Here is an 18,123-nt window from a genome sequence, read left to right as displayed (position 1 = left end):
TTGAAATGCAACCACAACCGTCCACCCAAGCCCTGCACGTACCACACCTACCACATCACAGGAAAAGGTAAGCCGTCCCTCCCATCTCCACTCGATCGTCAGAAGAGGGCAACCCAAGTTTCCCGCTTCTCTTTTCCCTCGATCACATAGACCACAAGTAGGCTCATGCAGCCAACACACGATTCAACGAGTGGCCCCAGCCCAATGAAGACTACTCGAGTCCAGACTTTTCAACAACAGCAAGACGGCGAACGGCGAAGCCGGACCCTGAAAAAGCCGATAGTCGTGAACCGGAGGCACTCCGGTGGGAAGCTTCGGAGGAAGGGATAGTCCGTCCTAGCTATTCCCTGCTGCTTAATGCTCTCTGTAACCTCGTCCCTTACGAGCATGCCCCTGCCCAGAGCGTGTCGCCGTCAGTAATCGCACCCATTTTTGTCACTGTCGTTCACGTCATCTCATGACAGCGGTTCGCACACATGGCAGTGGCTGTGCAAGATCGAATGAAATCGTTATCACTTATCCTATCTACTCAAGGCCCATGAAAACGTTTTCCTTTCTAGATCATGATGATAATTTGAAAACCTGGAAATATAACAAGTTGCCATAGCTGAAAAAAATGTGATATATGGACTTTGCATATATATGAGAGAACATTGACCGCCTGCCACCCCCGCCCATCGTCAAGAAATAATGTGAGGGCGCGGATGGCGGCAAAAATGGTAAGAGATGATGCACATCGCTGAGGGGGGTGTTTCTTAATGCATTCCAGCCAACGCCTTCCCGCTTGCCGTTATTCAGCCGGCTCTCCTCTCGGAGCGCTGCTTCCCGCGGTCCCACTGCTGAGAAGCCCCTGGTAGCTGTAGATGTCGTCTCCTGGTATGAGATTCTCCTCCACGTACAGAACTCGAGGCTTTCGCCAAGGCTCCTCGTTTTTTGACTTTTACTTTTCATTATCTCAGCCATCTTCACGCTTAGAAGTGCTCCTTCCAGAATCGGAAGTTGACTTCGCGGACATCGGCATCCTTGCAAGCCTGCTTGATATCGCGAGCTACATGATTCGTTAGTCAAAATATTATGGAAGAGATGAGAGCAAGATGCTTACCAGCTACTGAGGGACCGCAGAAGTAAACACCGACAGTTGTGCGCATGCTGCCTTCCAAGCCGTTGAGGTATGTTCTATCCAAAATACCATCGCGCATGGTTGTGAAAAGCTTGGAGAAGTTGGGTCTACCAAAGTTCGTGCGGGACTTGAGCTCAGTCAGGGGGTCGTGGTCTGATCCAACCGAGTTGAGCACAATGTTCTGCGTGGTATCCATGTCTAGCTTCTGAGTGAGATAGGTGTGAATCTTCAAGAATTCAACGCCGGAGCTACCAGGAACGCGAGCTGCCTCGTTGGACTGCTCCTCGAGCGATGACAGGAGAGTCTGGAACCATTCGAAGGAGCCGGTGTCCTTGCAGACCCAGATGAACTCGACACGGCGAAGACGGGTTGGCGGGTTCGGGCTGTTGCGCAAATGCCAGATGTTCTTGAGAATTGAGGCCCAGGGAGTGACGCCAATACCAGTACCGATGAGCACAGCAATTTCGTTCTCGAAAACGTCCTCAGCGGGAGCACCATAGGGGCCATCGATGCGGAGGTCAGGCATCTGCTGGCCGTTCTGAAGAGCAACCTCGTACATTCCCATGGGATCAACGCCATCGTAGAGCTTTGCCTGCGCGGAACCGGCGCCAACAGCGTCACCAAGAGCCCGAGTGAAGTCACCGACCTGGCGAACGTGAACCGAGATATAAGGATCGAAGGGGCACGAGGTAATGGTGAAGGGGTGCCACTGGTAGTTGGAGAGAGAAGGCACTTGGAGGAAGAGCCACTGGCCAGCCTTGTACTTGAACGAGGGCTTATTGAACTGCAGCTCGACGACGTCTGGAGACTAGTCAGCATCATGATCAAAAGAGGTGGCACAGCAGAAACTTACCGTATGGGTGGCGAACAACACGAGTGATCTTGGTACGGCGGCGAGCGCGGACCTCGCGGTAGGTACGCTCCATGAGGTAGAAAGCTCCAGTCCAAAGCTCCCATCTCCAGCCGAGGTAGCCGATGCAGTGGTCCCAGTAATCCTTTCCGGCGAATGGAGAGTACGGCAAGGCGGTGTCACGCACGAAGCAGCCAGTGGTGTGGGTGTACAGTCCCAAGAAAAAGGGAATGAAGAGGTGGTGAGTGTACCAGAACGTCTCGAATGATTGCTGGCGAATGCGGGCGTGCGCAGTGGTGTACATCAGGAGCATGCACAGCAGCATGACATGGCCGGTGACACCACCTGCCTGGGTGTAGTGAATCTGGATAGCCGTGACGGGACGAATTTGTGTTCTCTCAACGTTGAAGAAGCTGCACATGTTAGCGAGTGGTCTCCTTGCAGCATACGCTGGCACCTACTTGATGTAATGAGAAGAGGTGTGCAAGATGGTAAATCCAAGCATGGAGTACGCTAGCTGTCTGTGCAACCAAAGGTTCTCGTCGAGAGGGAGGAAGCGAAGCTTAGGTCGGATCCATCGCATGACCGTTCGGCAGACCGGAAGCAGGATAAGCATTCCATCGACACTAAGAACCAAACCAGCACCTCTTGAAATCCAGACCGAGTACTGCAAAGTGTTCAGACCAGCCAGCCTCGCGTCCATTGCCTGCTTCCACCTAGGAAAGAGTTAGAATCGACTTGTACACGGATGCGATGTGCGAATGGAGGCTTACCATCCATAGGCGAAAATGCCAAAGTGAAAGGTCCAGAAGAGGAAGTGAAAGGCCAACTTCTGAGCAGTAAACTGCTTCTTGACCAGAACCCCGAAGGTCAGGTCGCCCGCCATCTTGATTCGATTTCGATTGCCCTCCTATTCGTAGCTGTATTAGGGTGTCGACCTGCGACAATACCGACGATTTGGCGGTTGGGCCTTGGAGGGTATCGGTAGCGGCTCGTGTGGGCGTCGGATGATGGTGAAGCAAATAATCCCAGCAAATCCAATAACCACGTTTTTGTCGATGCCAAACTCTGATGTTTCCAATCTCTTTACTTCTCAGTCCCCGTATTAAAAACGTCTCTTATAATACCTAAAGTGGTGTGGTCGACGAGCAAAAGAAGCGAAAATAAAAGACTCCAGCCAAGCGAAGTTGGAAAGTTTTAAAAGAATGATCTGAGCCAGCAGCGAAGGAAAGGAAGGAGTCTCGTTGGTCGCAAGCGCTCGGGGATTGACTCTTGACTCTTCGACCTAGGCGAGAAACAACGAAGAAGAAGAAGAAGAAGAAGAAGATAGAGATGAGGGTGAAGGAGAAGAGGTGGAGGAAGACGAGACGAAGCTTTCGGCGGGTGGGGGGAAAGTCATAAAGAGATGAGGCGAGTCGGGACGGCAGTCGAAGTTCGAGCAATGGCGTCTGTGGACTTGGCACGCGTGAGGTTCGAATGACCAGGGTTGCACAGGGCGGGAATCGGTTCTTTGGCAAAAAATAAAAAATAAAAAAATTTGCCCGGGATGAACGGGGGAGCCTGGTGCTGTCGGATGGATAGACTTGGATCCGGCAACGAAAAGTGATGGAGGGGGGGCTTGACGATGGTGCGGTTTGGTGCAGGATAGGATGGAGGGGTGGGTGATGATGTCGGGACTAATCTTTCGGATGTCAGGTGTCCATGAAACCTCGTCAATAGCCGTTGAACAGGGTGCCAGTGGTAGTGTTCGTCCGCACAGGATGTGAATTGTGAAAAAAAGGGCGATTTGGTGGCGGGGGGGGGGGGGGCGAACTGTCGACTGTCGAGGACGGGACAAGGGGTTTGACGATGGTGGACTGGACGATTCCGTAGATCAGACGTTGAAGGGGTTTCGCAGTTGGAGGGAGCTGTATCAGTCCGATCCGAGAGGCGAGACTGATCAGACGGCAGGGCCAGGTGCGACAGGTGGTGGGCGGAGTTGAGACGACTTCTGTTAGAGGCGCTTTGACGAGGGGGCCCCGAGGCTATTCTGACGTTTCGGTTGCAACAGGGGAGGGGCCGTTTTTCCCTTTCTCTCTCGAGGTGGACTTGTGTTGTCCCCTTTGACAATGCGGCTCGAATGGAAAGTGTGGATATTGCGCTATTACGCTACGCTACACAGTGAATGCGACGAACAAGGGTCGTTTTTCTGGTATTGGCGTCTGTTAAAGACTTCAGGTATGGCGGTTGCGCTTAGCTTTGTCTTGTTGGAAAGTTTGTTGGAACCAACGACATTGAGACCGAAAATGGCAATAGGTTACCAGACTGTTGGGAGGATGGAATGTGGACGGATCAATCATGGAGGGAATGGGAAAACAAAGGGAAGAAAGGAAAAACGACAACGAGGATGACGAGTCGAGGTCCTCATATCCGCATTCATCCCCATCCCGCATGGCCTGTCTGGTTCTCCGCCCATGGGCCATTCGGATAGCATGGCATGGCAAGGTAAGGTAGCTAGCTAGCTGTACGACTACGGAGTAGCATGCACGAATGATGATTGCGGTCGACAGGTCGTTGTCCAATTCCTCTCTCAGCGACGTTGTGTCGGCACGTCGGGCACCACAGAAAGTCAGATTGACGGTGCAAATTGGCCACCACCTGCCTCCTTCTTGCCGCCCGCCTAGAAGAACGGATCTGAAAGTGGACAGATGGGAAGGTGACGGGAGACGCAACGGCGACCGGTGGTTGGCTGAATTTAATTTTGGAACACGGACGCCAGACCCGTTTCGGCCGGGCCCATGCTGCTGGGCGCTTAACGGTGGTGAGGGAAGTCGCCGACGACCAGGTGAGGCGAGCCACCACACCTCACGACTCACGGGAAAGATGCGGTGGCTGGATTTTGGTGACACAGGATTCGCTGGGTTGCACAACGATGGGGGGGGGGGCATTGAGGACCATTCTTGAACACCGTCACAAGGGCAATCCGCAAAAAAACAACACAAAAAAAACAACACAAAAAGACACTATTAAAAACTCCAATGTGATGGCATCGTGCTACCGAGATGCGCTACAGCTGCATGCTGCTGCACTACCGAGTCAATTATAGAGCAATCCGGCCACTAACGGTGAGCTCTTTTCCATCTTGGGGTGTCTGCCCAGGTGCCCAGCATGTGGCTAGCAGGGAATGGTAGATATTGCTTCCCCATCTCGCAAGGTAGATGATAGGGAATGATGCTTTAAAAAAAGTTCGACCATGATGTGAGGCCAAGCCAAATCATCCTCATTTATCCTTTTGCTGCGAATTGCAGCACTGCAATGCAACAACGGGAAGTCATTGGTCACGTAGATAATTAGAGCTCCCCTCACGAGAAAGCATCGCCCCCAAGGCTCCCCTGGAATCGGGGACCTCAGCTTCACCGTCTCTTGCCAGATTAAAGGTTCCTTCCGTACGGTATCAACTGACACACACACACACACACACACACTCTCTCTCTCTCTCTCTCTCTCTCTCTCTCTCTCTCTCGCCTAGCTCTGTTTTTCAATTCAAAGATGATCCGGGGAACCCTTTCCGTTGTCCAACCTACAATGTACTTTGGTCCTTCCCCCGGTTAACCTCTTGCCTAATACCCTAGGGATACCTACGAGGTAGGAGCGGTCACCGCACCGGAAAAGAAGGCACAGAAAATAAAGAACGGAAGGACAGGTGGGAGGGTGCCAGGGCCCAGGGGTCACCCCCACATTCCCACTAGTCTCTTTAGGGCTTGGCGGCAGGGGACATCAGTTACACATGCGTTGAGGGTGCGGCAGGTCCCCACTTATCCAGCAAGCCCACCTTCAACATCGCTCCTGCGTTTTCGTGCGCCTGTTGACCGAAGCAGCAGGGACAGGCCCCCTTCTCTTTCCTCCTTTGGTCGTCTTGGCCCGTGCATCACCCGCAAATCTCCAAACTTGTCATCCCAGCACATCGGCCCTTCATCCACACTTTATCCCCATCATGAAACCTTCAGCATGCTCGCTCTCTGCCAGCCCGCACTCCCAACCTACGCAGTAAGGTAACCCTCACATATTGCACCAAAGGACGCCATGCTGCTAGCTTGATACGCAAGCCCGCCCAAACTCAATACCTGTCACCCTATCTCCCTATCTTGATTCCATCCATGATTCAACCCACCTGTCGCCCGAGCAAGGTTCGCACCCAGGCAGGGTCACAGTTCACTATCCTGCCAGTCTGCCATCCCCCCCCCCCGTCTCACCCTTCCCCTTGTCCATCCCTGAATCCTTCAGATGGATCATGGCTGCTTGATGGCTGTCGATTGCTCCCGCGGGAAGTCTAAGCCATGTGCAGTGCTTTACACTAGTCCAATGGCACCCCGTTCTTGGCCCAGCGTCTCTCTGCTTGCCTGTCCTCCCCTCCACGCAGCGTGTCAGACGCTCACACCTCCCAGCAAAGAAGCATTCCATGAGCCCATCCATGCGGTCTTCCACGTCAAAATCGTACGATTATGTTTACAGATCACCTGTCTTTGATTCATCCTACTCAAAATCCCTATTCGACCATATTTCGCTCCCCAGTTCAAGCTTAAAGAGTTCAAGCATCTCGCATTTATCTTCCCGCCATCAGCCCATCTAAATCTTGGCTCAACGTCCTCCTTCCAGCGAGGCTGAGGGCTCTGGTCCTGCCTCGTTCTCGTTCTCTCTGGGCCACCCACACAGTTCGACCCTCCCGACCCCTGGCCCAACATTTGCCTTCCGGCACTCTCGGGACTCGGCACAATCTCCAACTTACCTCCTCTCCTCACTCAATGCTGACGGACTCGGCATCTACTTTTCACGCTGGGATTGACTCGCCCCCAGTTCGACTCGTTCCGCCTCGAGTATCATCGGCGGTCTGAACCTTCCAAGCCCGTCAGCGCTGTCTGGTATCGACGGGGCTTATTGCGTGACGGAAGTGACGTGGGCTATCCAGCCAGCCTCGCCCGAACATCCCTCGCTTGACCTCGCGGTAGCGTCGCCAAGGATATTCGAATTGTTTTGCTCCTCCTCTTTGCTGCAGTGGCTGTCGCTCGGAGTTTGACACTACAAGACCAGGTCCTGGTGAAACGAGCAAAGCTGGACATTGGCACGGGTCTCCGCTCTCAAAACGGCTTTCATGCCCGCATGAAGCACCAACCCTACCCACCTGCATGATCGTCACTGACACAGACATTCCAATGACGCCCAAGTCAGCCTCCTCAAGGATCTCGAGTCAATCTCCACATTTAACGCCAAGCTTTACGCCAAGTGGCTTGTTTAAGCTTCCTTCACTGAGCAGGGGTCAACAGACATCAATAGAGGTCGAGCGTCTCTGTGTGATGCTCGCAACAGCCGGTAACGGGTATCGCACCTAGCAAACACTGCTCTAAACTCAGTTTACGATCTAAACTTCCAGCCTTGAGGCAGTTTGGGATCGACAAGAGGGGGGCTTGCGAGGGGCTTTCAGGAGCCTTGGTGGCGCTCGTCGTCGCCGATCCCCTCACTTCATCGTCTTCTTTCTATCATCTGAATCACCAACTCGTGTCGCACTACTAAGCTTGACAGCTAGGTCATCGAGTGGGCCGTGTCAGAAGGAGCTATCCCCAGCTAACGAGGCATCAAGCACAGGTTTGGCAGAAAAACACGTATGGCTTACCCCGTCACAAGGGGTTCAGATGTATCCGAGAATATGTCAAGCCTAACCTGAGCTATGGGACCGAAGCAAGATATCTCCCATCCATCAGATGTGACACTTGCAGCTCGGGTCGCAACGAGGACCCTACGATGCTCCGCTCTGACCCAGAGAGGCTGTCTTGGAACCTAGATTCATCTGTTGCAGCAGTCATCTTGGTCTGATCTCAAGTTCTCCTATGCCCCGCGTCTGTCTGGATTGTCTTCGGGCTACGTCCTCCCGCCAGAGCGCTGTTCCTGGATGAGGATGGATGAAACTGGTGGCCACGCAGATCCAGGCTTTCGTCCGCATGCAGATGCGCATGAAGCGGATGAATGTCGCAGGGCCCTATCGTGTTACTCGTGATGCCGATGTGTACGGACTGGAATCACTCTTCATTCGCGTGCCCCCTAGGTAATCCTCCCTTTCGAACCAATATCTCTGCGGCTCTGCCTCGGATGCGAGCTTCAGACCTAGCCCATGCTACATCTGCGCCTCATTGAGAAACTGCGCTGCTGGTCGAACTTTCCTGCAAGTCCTGGGGCATCGAGACGTATGAATTTTACATGATGCTAACACGCAGGTTGCCCACGTGAGCTTTTTAATGAGCAGCACACCGCGCGCCAACTTAGGCTCTTCAGAGGGACTCCATCGTAAGCTAAACCCTTGCTTGCGATGAGAGGAATTAGAGTGGAATGCAATGTCTCAGTCAGCTTACGACTATGCGTCTTGCGGCGCTGTCTTGAGTGTCTCGTTCTCCCAAGTAATCTCAGCAAAGGATGGAGCTTTTCATCAAAATCCCCTAATCTCTTTGCCGTCAAAGATATGTGATGATGTATACGCTTCCTGCCTAGTCATTGAGCAATCTGTTATGACTAATACAAAAAGAGACTGCTGACGGAGCAAAGAGATCAAGCCTGCATCCCCTTATAGGTGATCCATCTTCACAAGTCTATCAAAGGCCTGGTCACTCTCGTCATCCAAATCACCGTGATCACCTGGTATCTGCAAGCGCACTCGTCTTGCCTCCTGCCGCTGATACTCCGCTTCCTCTGCCCGCGTAGGATCAAGCGAGAGAGCTTTAGAGTAGGCGTGGATGCATCAGCAGAGAATACCGATAGGTACTTTCACAAGTTTACCTATAGTCGCAGCTCTCTCTGTCTCATTTCTTCACAACTTGGTTAACATATGACAAAGGGATTATGAAGGACTTTTGCTCACATGGCATCTTGAACACGACCCTGCTTCGTGGCTACATCTCCAGCGCGATATGCGCAGTATGAGCTCAGCCAGCTAAAACGAGCAGCGATTCCAGACGTTTCCAGAATGTGTTTGGTTTTGTTGACGTGGGAGTTCGCATCATCAAGCCTGTTCATCTTTGTCCGAAGCGAGGCGAAAGTAAGATGGGCGCTGGCAGATGTCAGCACGGCCGATTTACAAGGTGCACTCGGGTGAAGATTGCTTACTATGCGAGCTGATACCATCCACCTAATTCCTCTGCCGCTTCGAGTGCTTTGGACAAGAGATCCTCTGCCTCTTCGAATCTACCCATGCAGTAGTAGTTCCTGGAAGTGTTGAAACTCCAGACCATCGAGCGAGTTGGGATCTTGCCGGCCGGGCCATCAAGAACCTTTCTACTCTTCAACAACAGGGCGAGACCCATTTCATAGCGCTCTTGAGCGCCGACGGCCATGCCGAGCCAGCTGTATGAGAGAGCTAATAGCAGGTCATAGGGCTCGAGCATCTCAAGCCGAATCTCGAGACCTTGGGTCATTTCCCTCTCAGACCTAGAGAACTCCGAGGTACAAAAGTGATACATGCACTTCAACGACTGCAAATGTGCCCATGTCAGTCTGTCTTGCTCCTCTCTGGGGCAATTGTTGTAAGCAAGGTCGGCAGTCTCGAGTAAGCCGACGACCGAGTTTGTAGTATCGTTGTCATGTATGCCACTGTGCAAAAGTATGTCAGTTAAGAGTCAGGGCTGAAGGATAAGCCACGTCTTCATACTTTGCTGCATTCACAAGGTTGACGAAGTCCATGCTGGCCTTCAAGGGATTCGGTTTAGTCTGCGAATCGGCGTAGTTCTTGGAAAGAGCGAGGACCTGTGGGATGTATTTCTCATACAGGATCCATTCGTCATCGTCATATTTGTTCTCGCATTCACCAGGGAACTTTCGCAACAGTAGCTTGGTCGCAGCGTCAAACTGCTCTTGGCGATCATCCATTCTTGCTCGGTACTCTGATTGCACCAAACAGTGGATGCGGAATGTGTCCTTCTCAATGTTCTTTCTCACCAAAGCGTGGTGAGTCAGCTCCTCTAGAGCTTCCCCAAGGCTTCGAATCATTAGCCACTTGAAGTCGCATCGGTCTCCATTACTCACCTAAACTCATCTGTACAGAAAGCAAGTGATTCAGGCAAATCTGAGGGATCTGCCACCATGAACATCTCTGACGGCACCGAGTCTGCGGAGAGAAGGCTCAACACCCCGAGGCAGGCTCGTGCATCTTTCCCGAGATTTTCAAAGGACATCTCGAATACCGTGTCGAGGGAATGCTTGTATCCCAATCATTTCCATCCGCTCTTCTTCTGCTTGTGCAGACGCTGCTCATGCTTGATGTACATGGCCTGAAAATCCTCAATAGAGCAACTTCTAGAATTGATAAGAGCCGCCATTTGGTTCAAAGCCAGCGGTAAACCGCCGAGTAGAGTCGAAACTTGTTGAGCAGCCTCGTTCTCACCGGGGATTCTTTTTCTGCTAGAGGCCATCTGGAGCAAAACTCCGCTCCGTCATCTGTCCCGAACTCCTCAACCTCTAACCCTTCGTCGATAGGTAGAGTAGCAACTAGAACATCCCTGGTAGTAACAAGGATCGCCCCATGCTTAGATGCAGGCCAACAATCATCGAGTGCGTCGTGTGTGTCAACATTGTCGAATATGAGAAGCTATTTGGCACCTGTGCGATCACTTTAGTATCATCGCATTGTCATTGGGTTAATGGCCCCACTTGTCGTATGCATCCAGGTCAGTACTAATATCATGTTCTCTTGGTAAGCCTGCGGTTGTGCATTGGGAAGCTTGAGAGCATCAACAGCAACCCGGTTGAAGCCCTGTTGGATCGAGAATGAGTCTTGCGCAGGTATCCAGAAGACAGCATCGAGGTCATGAAGCTTATGGTATGCATAGGCAAGCGCGATTTTCGTTTTACCAATACCGCCTAGGCCATGCAAAGCAATGGATGACAGGGGCTTTTGCGTGTTCGCCGGCTGTAGGTGGTCGTCCAATTTCTGCAAGATCTCATCTCGGCCAAAGAACTGTCTGTTCTCTGCCACAGGTAGATTGTTGCATGGGAGAGCTGCCCTATCTTGCTTGGCTTCTTTCGGATTCATTATACGATCCGATATCTGCATCAGGCGCGTCGCACGCGCTTGCTTCTCTGCCATTTCCGCCACTTGTGCAATTCGTTGGATCGCTTCATCAATGTTCCCATAGGCGTCATTGAAGGTGTTTGTCAGAGATTCCCACGCGGTTTCGTCGAGAGAGACTGTCTTCACTTAGTAAGCCGATGTTAGGACACATTACTTTTTACTTACACTCGCGGCCCAGCCCTTTGTTCCGAAACGTCATGATGATGTTGAGCCAAAGAAGGACAACTTCTTTGTTGACCGCAACAGTATCTTTCTTGATCTTTGATAAGTCGGTGATACAATCCTTGCAGTCGTTCGAAACCTCTAGCTTGTGTCCGATTCTTTCCAGCCATTTAGTGATTCGTTTTAAGGGGTTGAACGTTGATGGGCTGGCCAGCGAGCTCCCACTCAGGGCCAGCTACATAGCGGTTAGCAGTTAGCACTCGATTCTCGGCATCTTAATATTTAGCAGTTCTTCTTCGCTCACTTTGAACACCAGAAAGAGCAACCCCCACATCATCGATGTGTCGACAGGGTGCGCCATCATGCTCACGAAATTCTTTGCGAAAGTTTCATAGTGATCGAGAACAGGATGAATCAATCTGATTGCGTTGTTCGATTCGTCGTCTTGATACTCAGCCGTGAGTTTTTCCAACTCATCCCGGAAGTCTTGGATTGACTTCACCCCCAATGCCCGCCCGTGGTCATGGCGTTCGAGAGTTACCTCGCATTCTTTCAAGGCGTCGAGCCATGACTGAAAGTATATCTCGTCGCTGATACACCATTCAATAACTGCGGACAGAGAAAGCTCATTTCGGTGACTGCTTACTATGTGGCCATATCTGAATGATTCCCGGCGATTGGGTTTATCAGTCGCATGTTGAAATGTGGGAGCAGAAAGTCCCTGTTCCGCGGACGGGGCAGAGACGAGCTCCCTTACGTAGGTTGATCAGGCAATAAGTACGTACTTTGAAATGAGGTTGTCAAAAGTGCTACTATGAATAATCCCCTTGCTGCCCAAGAAACACATGTCAATGTGGTGGGTTGAACAAGCTGGATACGCCGGAGCAGTGACTACTTAAGGCTTGCCGGTGAGGCAGGCTGAAGGCTTCCACGTCATTGATCACCCGCATGTGAGTTGCCCGCACGCATGGAGTTGAAGCACTGCAGCCATTACATTTTACCGACAGAGCCAATCATAATTGAGAACCCCCGTGCAGCTGTATAGAAGACCTGGAATCGACATCACGAAAACTCTGTCTCACAAAGCCACCAGGAATAAGTGGCAGAAAGCAATTCATCGTCATGTCTGACTTGGAGAGACAGTCTGTCAACGTGGTGTAGATGCCTAAGTAGGCGATTATTTCAGGCGATTTTTGTGCATCATGTCCCGAAAGGATATCCGATTGTGCGTGGCAAGCCTTTGCTGTTTTGGCCACACCGTCGTCACATCCACCTTCAATCGAAGGATAAGTAGCCACGGACACGGTCGTACCAAGGAACACGAACAAGGGTATCTCTACACTCATTTCATGTGCAATCTACTTGCTGTGAGCCTTCAAAAATGCGACTTCGTGGGAATATTGATCGTCATGATTCCGAAGTCCAACGAGCAAGACGCGAAGCGGTGCTGAGCGCCTGTTGTGGACCAAACAATGAACCTCGATACGTCTTTGACGAAGGTTTGAAACAATTCACCAGTCTCACGGAAGCTCGCATGTCCGATTATGAAGATATGACGAAAGATTTGATTAATGTTTTGGGTAGAGCCCGACCTGAGTGCTCCTATCTCGAGAAGCAGGTTGAGGTGTGCACGAAAATCGTCGGCTTCATCAATGTTTCTGCGAACCACCAAACAACAGTAGATGATATCTCAGACTGGCTTATGAGAGAATACGACGTACCAGTGTCCGATAGAAGGGATTACAAGAACGTTCTACGACATTTAGTCTTTGCTGTCTTGGGCTGGTCAACCATGCTATACACCCCGAGTTTCACGGAACCGGCTGCCGACTTCTCCACGGCTACTGGAAGGCACCCAAATGACAATACGACCAAGCAGAGTTTGGCGCAGTCATCTCAACGGCCTCTCGGTGCTGTTCTTCGCATCCACGGACTGATGCCGATAGCGTGCCCGCCGGGCTTCGGACAATCTCCTGGTATTCCAACACTTCTTACAGTAACCCACCTCAACTTTTGGTCTTTGTCTCGGCTTGGCGATGTCACGATTTCCTGGGTTGATGATCTTTCTAAACACTGCACCTTCGATCGGTATAGCCCCAACAAAGAACTATGCATATTTCGGCTTCCTTCCCTCTGTGCGAAGGTCTGTCTCAACAACACCGACGAAGCTCTGATCGGCCGGTAGGACACCAACGACCACCTTTGTACAACCAATCCTTGGTAACTGACCATGATTGTAGATTATTCAAATGTCATAGCTGTTCACACAACTGTCGCATAGGTCCTGCAACGATTTCGAAAGCTTACTTGGTGGAGGTTCTTCTTAGCTACCGTTTACTGTTTGGACAACACGCCGGCTCTCGTAGGCTCTTTCGCGAGAAAGAGCGGGGAGTTATCAAGAAAAGTACCTATGCCCATATAGATCCCTTGCTAGAAGCACTCTGTGGTGAGAAAGACCTTAAAGAGTTTGGAGGGCTCAAAGGGTTGCTTCGTGAGCGTGGGGTTTACAATGCAGAGACCAGCTTTCCGCATTTAGGGGCTCAACTGATGGAGCTAGAAGACTACAGCAATATTCAGCGACCGAGAAAATATCTATGTGTGGGAACAAACGGCAATCGCTAGGTATACACGGAGCCGAGCTATGTCACGTGTCTTCGGCACGTGACACACCTCAGCTCCCTCCTTCCATATCACGAGCCTTCGCGTTTAGATACTCTCCTTAACATCAATAACAACAACAAGAACACCAGATTAACCCAACGATATTGCTACCGATCGCGATACCAGGAATACCTGTGTGACTAACCTGTGGTACACGCAAACCAACACTATGAAGTTTGGAGTGACGCGAGAGATCCTGAGAGGCTATTGACTTTCCAGGCACTCATAGTCATAGGGGCAGTGAGCATTTTCTTGAGCATTCTGCAGGTCGTCATAGGGATTCTCCAGGTGGTGCTCTGATGATTAAGGGAATAAGAGTCATGGTAGATATGTGATTTTAGAATCCTAGCATTTGGCGGCTCAGTACCCGACATTCCAATTACTCAGACACCTGTGCGCGCAACTCGTAGTATCTAATATTTACATAGCTAATCTCTCTTAGATGCGTGATGCAATATCATACCAACGGTTACAAGGACTGAAGGAAGTCGATGAGTTGATGCAAATCTCCTCCGTGGGCATCTGGTCGACATGTCATCACGATTCACCTCCCGTGAACGCTAAGGGCCTGAAGAACGGGGGTGGTTAGGATAGAATTACAACCAGCTGAGTAATTCACTCACGACCACGATCAGCATAACTGCAGTCCTTAACCCGTGCTGGCGAGATAGATCTTTCCTCCGCGACACAAGCGCTTGGGAGTGGAAACTCTAGTTGAATCAGTGTCTGGATCAGATTCATCGTCTGGAAAAGCAATGTCTCTCTGGGCACGCCAGGTTTGTGCCTTGTATGTGATAGACGGATATCCGGCGCGCTCCGTTACGGTACGCATATCGAAATTATGGTCAAGGTGAAGCAAGTTCTGAATTTCAGGGTCCTTGAGCTGGGGAGGCGTCGCGGTCGCCTTCACCGGTAAGGAGGGCTCACCAGTGATGAACAAATACACCCTAGTGGAAATTGAGGCAGAGAAAGTAATATCCTAACTCGAGAGAAAGCTGGAAGGACAGCGGAGGAAGTTGTGAAACCTAAAATTTGTGGCATATATAAAGCGCATCAGAGGCGTCTGCTAGAGGTCCCTATTTATGTGCATAAGGTCATTGATCACACACTCTGCGCCAATATTGCTTGGAAACCGGAAAATAACAATTTGGGCCGAGGAAGAGAGCGAGAGAGGCAAAGAGGGGAAACATCCGCGAGGCTCTGGAAAGTGAAGTTACTCGGGGTACCTGATGCATGTGCTCTCCATCATTGCCGTTATCTCTTCTCATCCACGTGTTGGTGGGTGGTGTCAAGTTGGGGTGCTGACGCAGGGTGGAAGCTCTCAGAGGCCAACTGTAGTTAGGGGTAGAATGATGAATTACTGAAATCTGCTCCTCCCTCGACGTGTACTCCCTGCGCTGTATATATATCTGAGCTGCTCCTTTGTTGCTTGGACTCTTTACTACCTCTAACTAGCCCTTATCCGGGAGGGCTCTGACAGGTGGCCTCTGCAGCCTGCTTCGGGTTCGCCCGGAAACACTGATCATCCGATTAACCAAGCGTGCCAAGCTGCCACCGCTGTTTATTCATTTTTGTTCCCGAGAGGCGACCTCAAGCAGCATAAAATGGAAGCAGGCTGTAGGCATCAATCTTGCACTAAGTCAAATGGGGTGATGGATCTGTTAAAGCGTGGGGCATGGTCGTTTGACAAGAAAGCGGGGTATGAGGTGGTACTGTTGGTATCCCTATCACAGGGAAGTTGGTTCGAACCGTAGGGTCCTGGGGGTGACGAAGTATCAATATCTCTGTATTGATTGATTCTGCGTAATGTGTAAAAGGGAGATTCCAACCGTAGGTTGGTTGGGTAGTCGCGGTCTAATTGTACCACCTCGAGGTGGCCCATGCTCTGCCCCTATCCGCGGTCGAATTGGACTTCCAATCCGACAGGTACCTAGCTATCAGAATTGGCATTTCGGTGAAGTTTTGTGTCACAGGGATGCGTTTTTGCACATTTTAAAGGTTGTGCAACCAACTATCGGTTAAAGGTTTCGGAAAGGTGAGCAGAGGAATCGTAAGAACCCCTCCTAAATGCCTGATATGACGTACGGCTTTTGAGAATATCAGCGAATCTGGATCGACTTGGAAAGAATTTGAATACGTCTGCTGTTGTGTATCCTGGACTTTGCCGTCTTTCTACAGGATGTGATCATATGATGGAAGTCGTGCAACTCCAACATGGGTAGGATCTACATGGAAGGCTGTCAGTGAGGTATCTACAGCCAAACACGTCTTGCGAATAGTGACAATGCAACCAAGTCGGGTGCATGAAATCACGCAAGATACTCTGGTGCAACGTTGTGCTGGCGTGCCGCGTCATATTCCCAGCATTTCGGCTGTATTGCTTGATTTGATCGTGCTGAATGTTGGAAAGGCGCCTTTCTTCGGCTTATTGGCCGGCATGAGGCTCAAATGAGCATTGCTACGGGAAGGAACAGTAATATCTGGGATGGAAGTGTGGAAGCCTGTCCCTTGCTGAACATTGCTAGCCTGAGAGGAGCCAGGCACCAAAAACTACTTTTGTCCTCCCCCAACTTCAACAGTTCCATTGAAGGGTAATATCCAGTCGCAAAGACTTGACCTGGTCAGATGGCTTTACACGGTATCGAAATCCAAACGCGAGCAGATTTTCCGGCCGATCTGCCCATCTACGAGGATGAGAAGCCTTACTATCTCCACGCTTCAGATGCCGCTGGCGACCGTCTAGACCAGATCAAGATAACCAACGTCGAATGGGACACAAGACCGGTGACTGTTCGGAGCATGCGCGGTAACACGAACATCGGATTGGACAAGACTGGTTTCACGTACTGGAAGCACGAATCCCAATACCTTCCACACAAGGGCATGAGTGAGGAGAAGGTACAAAACTATCGTACAGAGGGCGAGGAACTTCTCCGATCTGTCTTGAACGCGGATTTCGTTCGTTGTTATGACTTCAAAGTGAGCGATCCGCACTATTCGACCTGTGAGAGAGTAGCCAATAACCACTTGAAGATGTGAAAAAACGCTCCTATGACACTGGAAAAGTTTGATCCACACGATCCGCTGCTAGTAGAACATGCTGCTGTCGGGGCTCATGGTAAGTAAAAAGGATGCCAATGCGTTGAACGTTTAAAAAGAAAATGCTAATAAACACTAGTTGGTAAATCATGTCTCTCAAAGTATTCATAACCACCCGCTCACTAGTTCAGACATCACCCTGGATACTGTTCCTCGTCTAGTGAAGCCTTTACTGGATGAGGAGCAGCTTCTTACTTTCTTCAAACCTGGGTACAGGTTTAGGCTTGTAAAGTAATAATCTCGAAGGACCGCTCCCCAAGCTGAAGTAAGCTAACAGATAATTTTAGCATATGGCGTTCATTATTGCCCGAGTGCGAAGACAGGCCGCTTGCCCTATGCGACTATAACTCTGTCGAACCTCAGGATCTAGTTGCTACAGACAGAGTTTACCCGGGAAGACATCAAGAGTGTCGGATTGGAAGTCCAATTCGGCCGCGAGTAGGGGCAGAGCATGGGCCACCTCGAGGGTACACTTAGACCTCGACTACCCCACCCAACCTCCGGTTGGAATCTCCCTTCTACTCCTTACGCAGAATCAATCAATACAGAGATATTGATACTTCGTCACCCCCAGGACCCTACGGTTCGAACCAAATTCCCTGTGAAAGGAATACCAACAAAGAGATATACCATTTGAAGTATAACAAGCAACAGCGATGGTACTGGCTGCCATACCAGCAGCGTGACGAACCTCTCCTGTTTCTGACGTACGACAGCAAGTCAGGTACGAATGCAAGATGTATGTCCAGCTAATAGGTTTCGGATCCTGGCCGACACATCACTGATCTTAGCCGCAGATTGTCCACATGTGTCTGTTCACAATCCTCTCGCACCTCCCAATGCCCCTCCCCGCGAGAGTGTTGAGACGAGAAACTTGGTGATAACTAGGATAGACGACGGTGAATAGTGGTTAGATTTCTGATTGATAGGTGTATGTGAGTCAATAGAATTTTGGTCAACCCACGACCACTAGATCAGACCATAAGATGATATTCACACCGGTGCCTAATCGTTCTGAATGTACTTATATGCTCACCTGAGTCCGAGAAATTTGGACATGAATGTGTCTGGGTCATCCGGATCATTCCGAATTCGTTGCGACGCGATGTGGGAGCGGAGAAAATATATAGTGGCATATTATTT

At 50.7% G+C, this 18,123-nt stretch overlaps 6 protein-coding genes across 6 annotated transcripts; 2 read left to right on the top strand and 4 right to left on the bottom strand.

Moving 5' to 3' along the window:
• Nucleotides 1-520: 520 nt before the first annotated feature.
• Nucleotides 521-3,287, bottom strand: BDP81DRAFT_350056 (ferric reductase like transmembrane component). Its single transcript, XM_060586190.1, has 5 exons — nt 2,744-3,287; nt 2,432-2,686; nt 1,974-2,383; nt 1,103-1,921; nt 521-1,048 (listed from the first exon to the last, which is right to left on the bottom strand). Exons 1-5 carry the CDS (start codon nt 2,854-2,856, stop codon nt 972-974), a joined length of 1,674 nt encoding a protein of 557 aa, XP_060444823.1. The 5' UTR covers nt 2,857-3,287; the 3' UTR covers nt 521-971.
• Nucleotides 3,288-9,639: 6,352 nt separating this feature from the next.
• On the bottom strand, nt 9,640-10,526 carry BDP81DRAFT_406959 (uncharacterized protein; the record flags this gene model as incomplete). The annotated part of the gene is made up of 2 exons (XM_060588994.1): nt 10,014-10,526; nt 9,640-9,966 (listed from the first exon to the last, which is right to left on the bottom strand). Coding segments are annotated over exons 1-2 (474 nt in total), but the record flags the coding sequence as incomplete, so codon positions are not given.
• BDP81DRAFT_429256 (uncharacterized protein) lies at nt 9,786-10,526 on the bottom strand. Its single transcript, XM_060590501.1, has 2 exons — nt 10,014-10,526; nt 9,786-9,966 (listed from the first exon to the last, which is right to left on the bottom strand). Exon 1 carries the CDS (start codon nt 10,397-10,399, stop codon nt 10,199-10,201), a length of 201 nt encoding a protein of 66 aa, XP_060444821.1. The 5' UTR covers nt 10,400-10,526; the 3' UTR covers nt 9,786-9,966; nt 10,014-10,198.
• On the bottom strand, nt 10,384-11,972 carry BDP81DRAFT_489364 (uncharacterized protein). Its single transcript, XM_060595257.1, has 4 exons — nt 11,867-11,972; nt 11,525-11,810; nt 11,224-11,455; nt 10,384-11,174 (listed from the first exon to the last, which is right to left on the bottom strand). The coding sequence occupies exons 1-4, from the start codon at nt 11,914-11,916 to the stop codon at nt 10,606-10,608; spliced, it is 1,137 nt and encodes a 378-aa protein (XP_060444820.1). The 5' UTR covers nt 11,917-11,972; the 3' UTR covers nt 10,384-10,605.
• Nucleotides 11,973-16,494: 4,522 nt separating this feature from the next.
• Nucleotides 16,495-16,998, top strand: BDP81DRAFT_429252 (uncharacterized protein). Its single transcript, XM_060590500.1, has 2 exons — nt 16,495-16,860; nt 16,915-16,998. The coding sequence occupies exons 1-2, from the start codon at nt 16,507-16,509 to the stop codon at nt 16,918-16,920; spliced, it is 360 nt and encodes a 119-aa protein (XP_060444819.1). The 5' UTR covers nt 16,495-16,506; the 3' UTR covers nt 16,921-16,998.
• Nucleotides 16,999-17,539: 541 nt separating this feature from the next.
• BDP81DRAFT_429249 (uncharacterized protein) lies at nt 17,540-18,099 on the top strand (the record flags this gene model as incomplete). Its single annotated transcript, XM_060590499.1, has 1 exon — nt 17,540-18,099. A coding segment is annotated over exon 1 (173 nt), but the record flags the coding sequence as incomplete, so codon positions are not given.
• Nucleotides 18,100-18,123: the final 24 nt, after the last annotated feature.

This window comes from Colletotrichum phormii (genome assembly GCF_030913505.1).
Source record: "Colletotrichum phormii strain CBS 102054 chromosome Unknown BDP81scaffold_11, whole genome shotgun sequence".
Taxonomy (NCBI): Eukaryota; Fungi; Ascomycota; class Sordariomycetes; order Glomerellales; family Glomerellaceae; genus Colletotrichum; species Colletotrichum phormii.
This window is presented reverse-complemented; position numbering and strand designations above follow the sequence as displayed.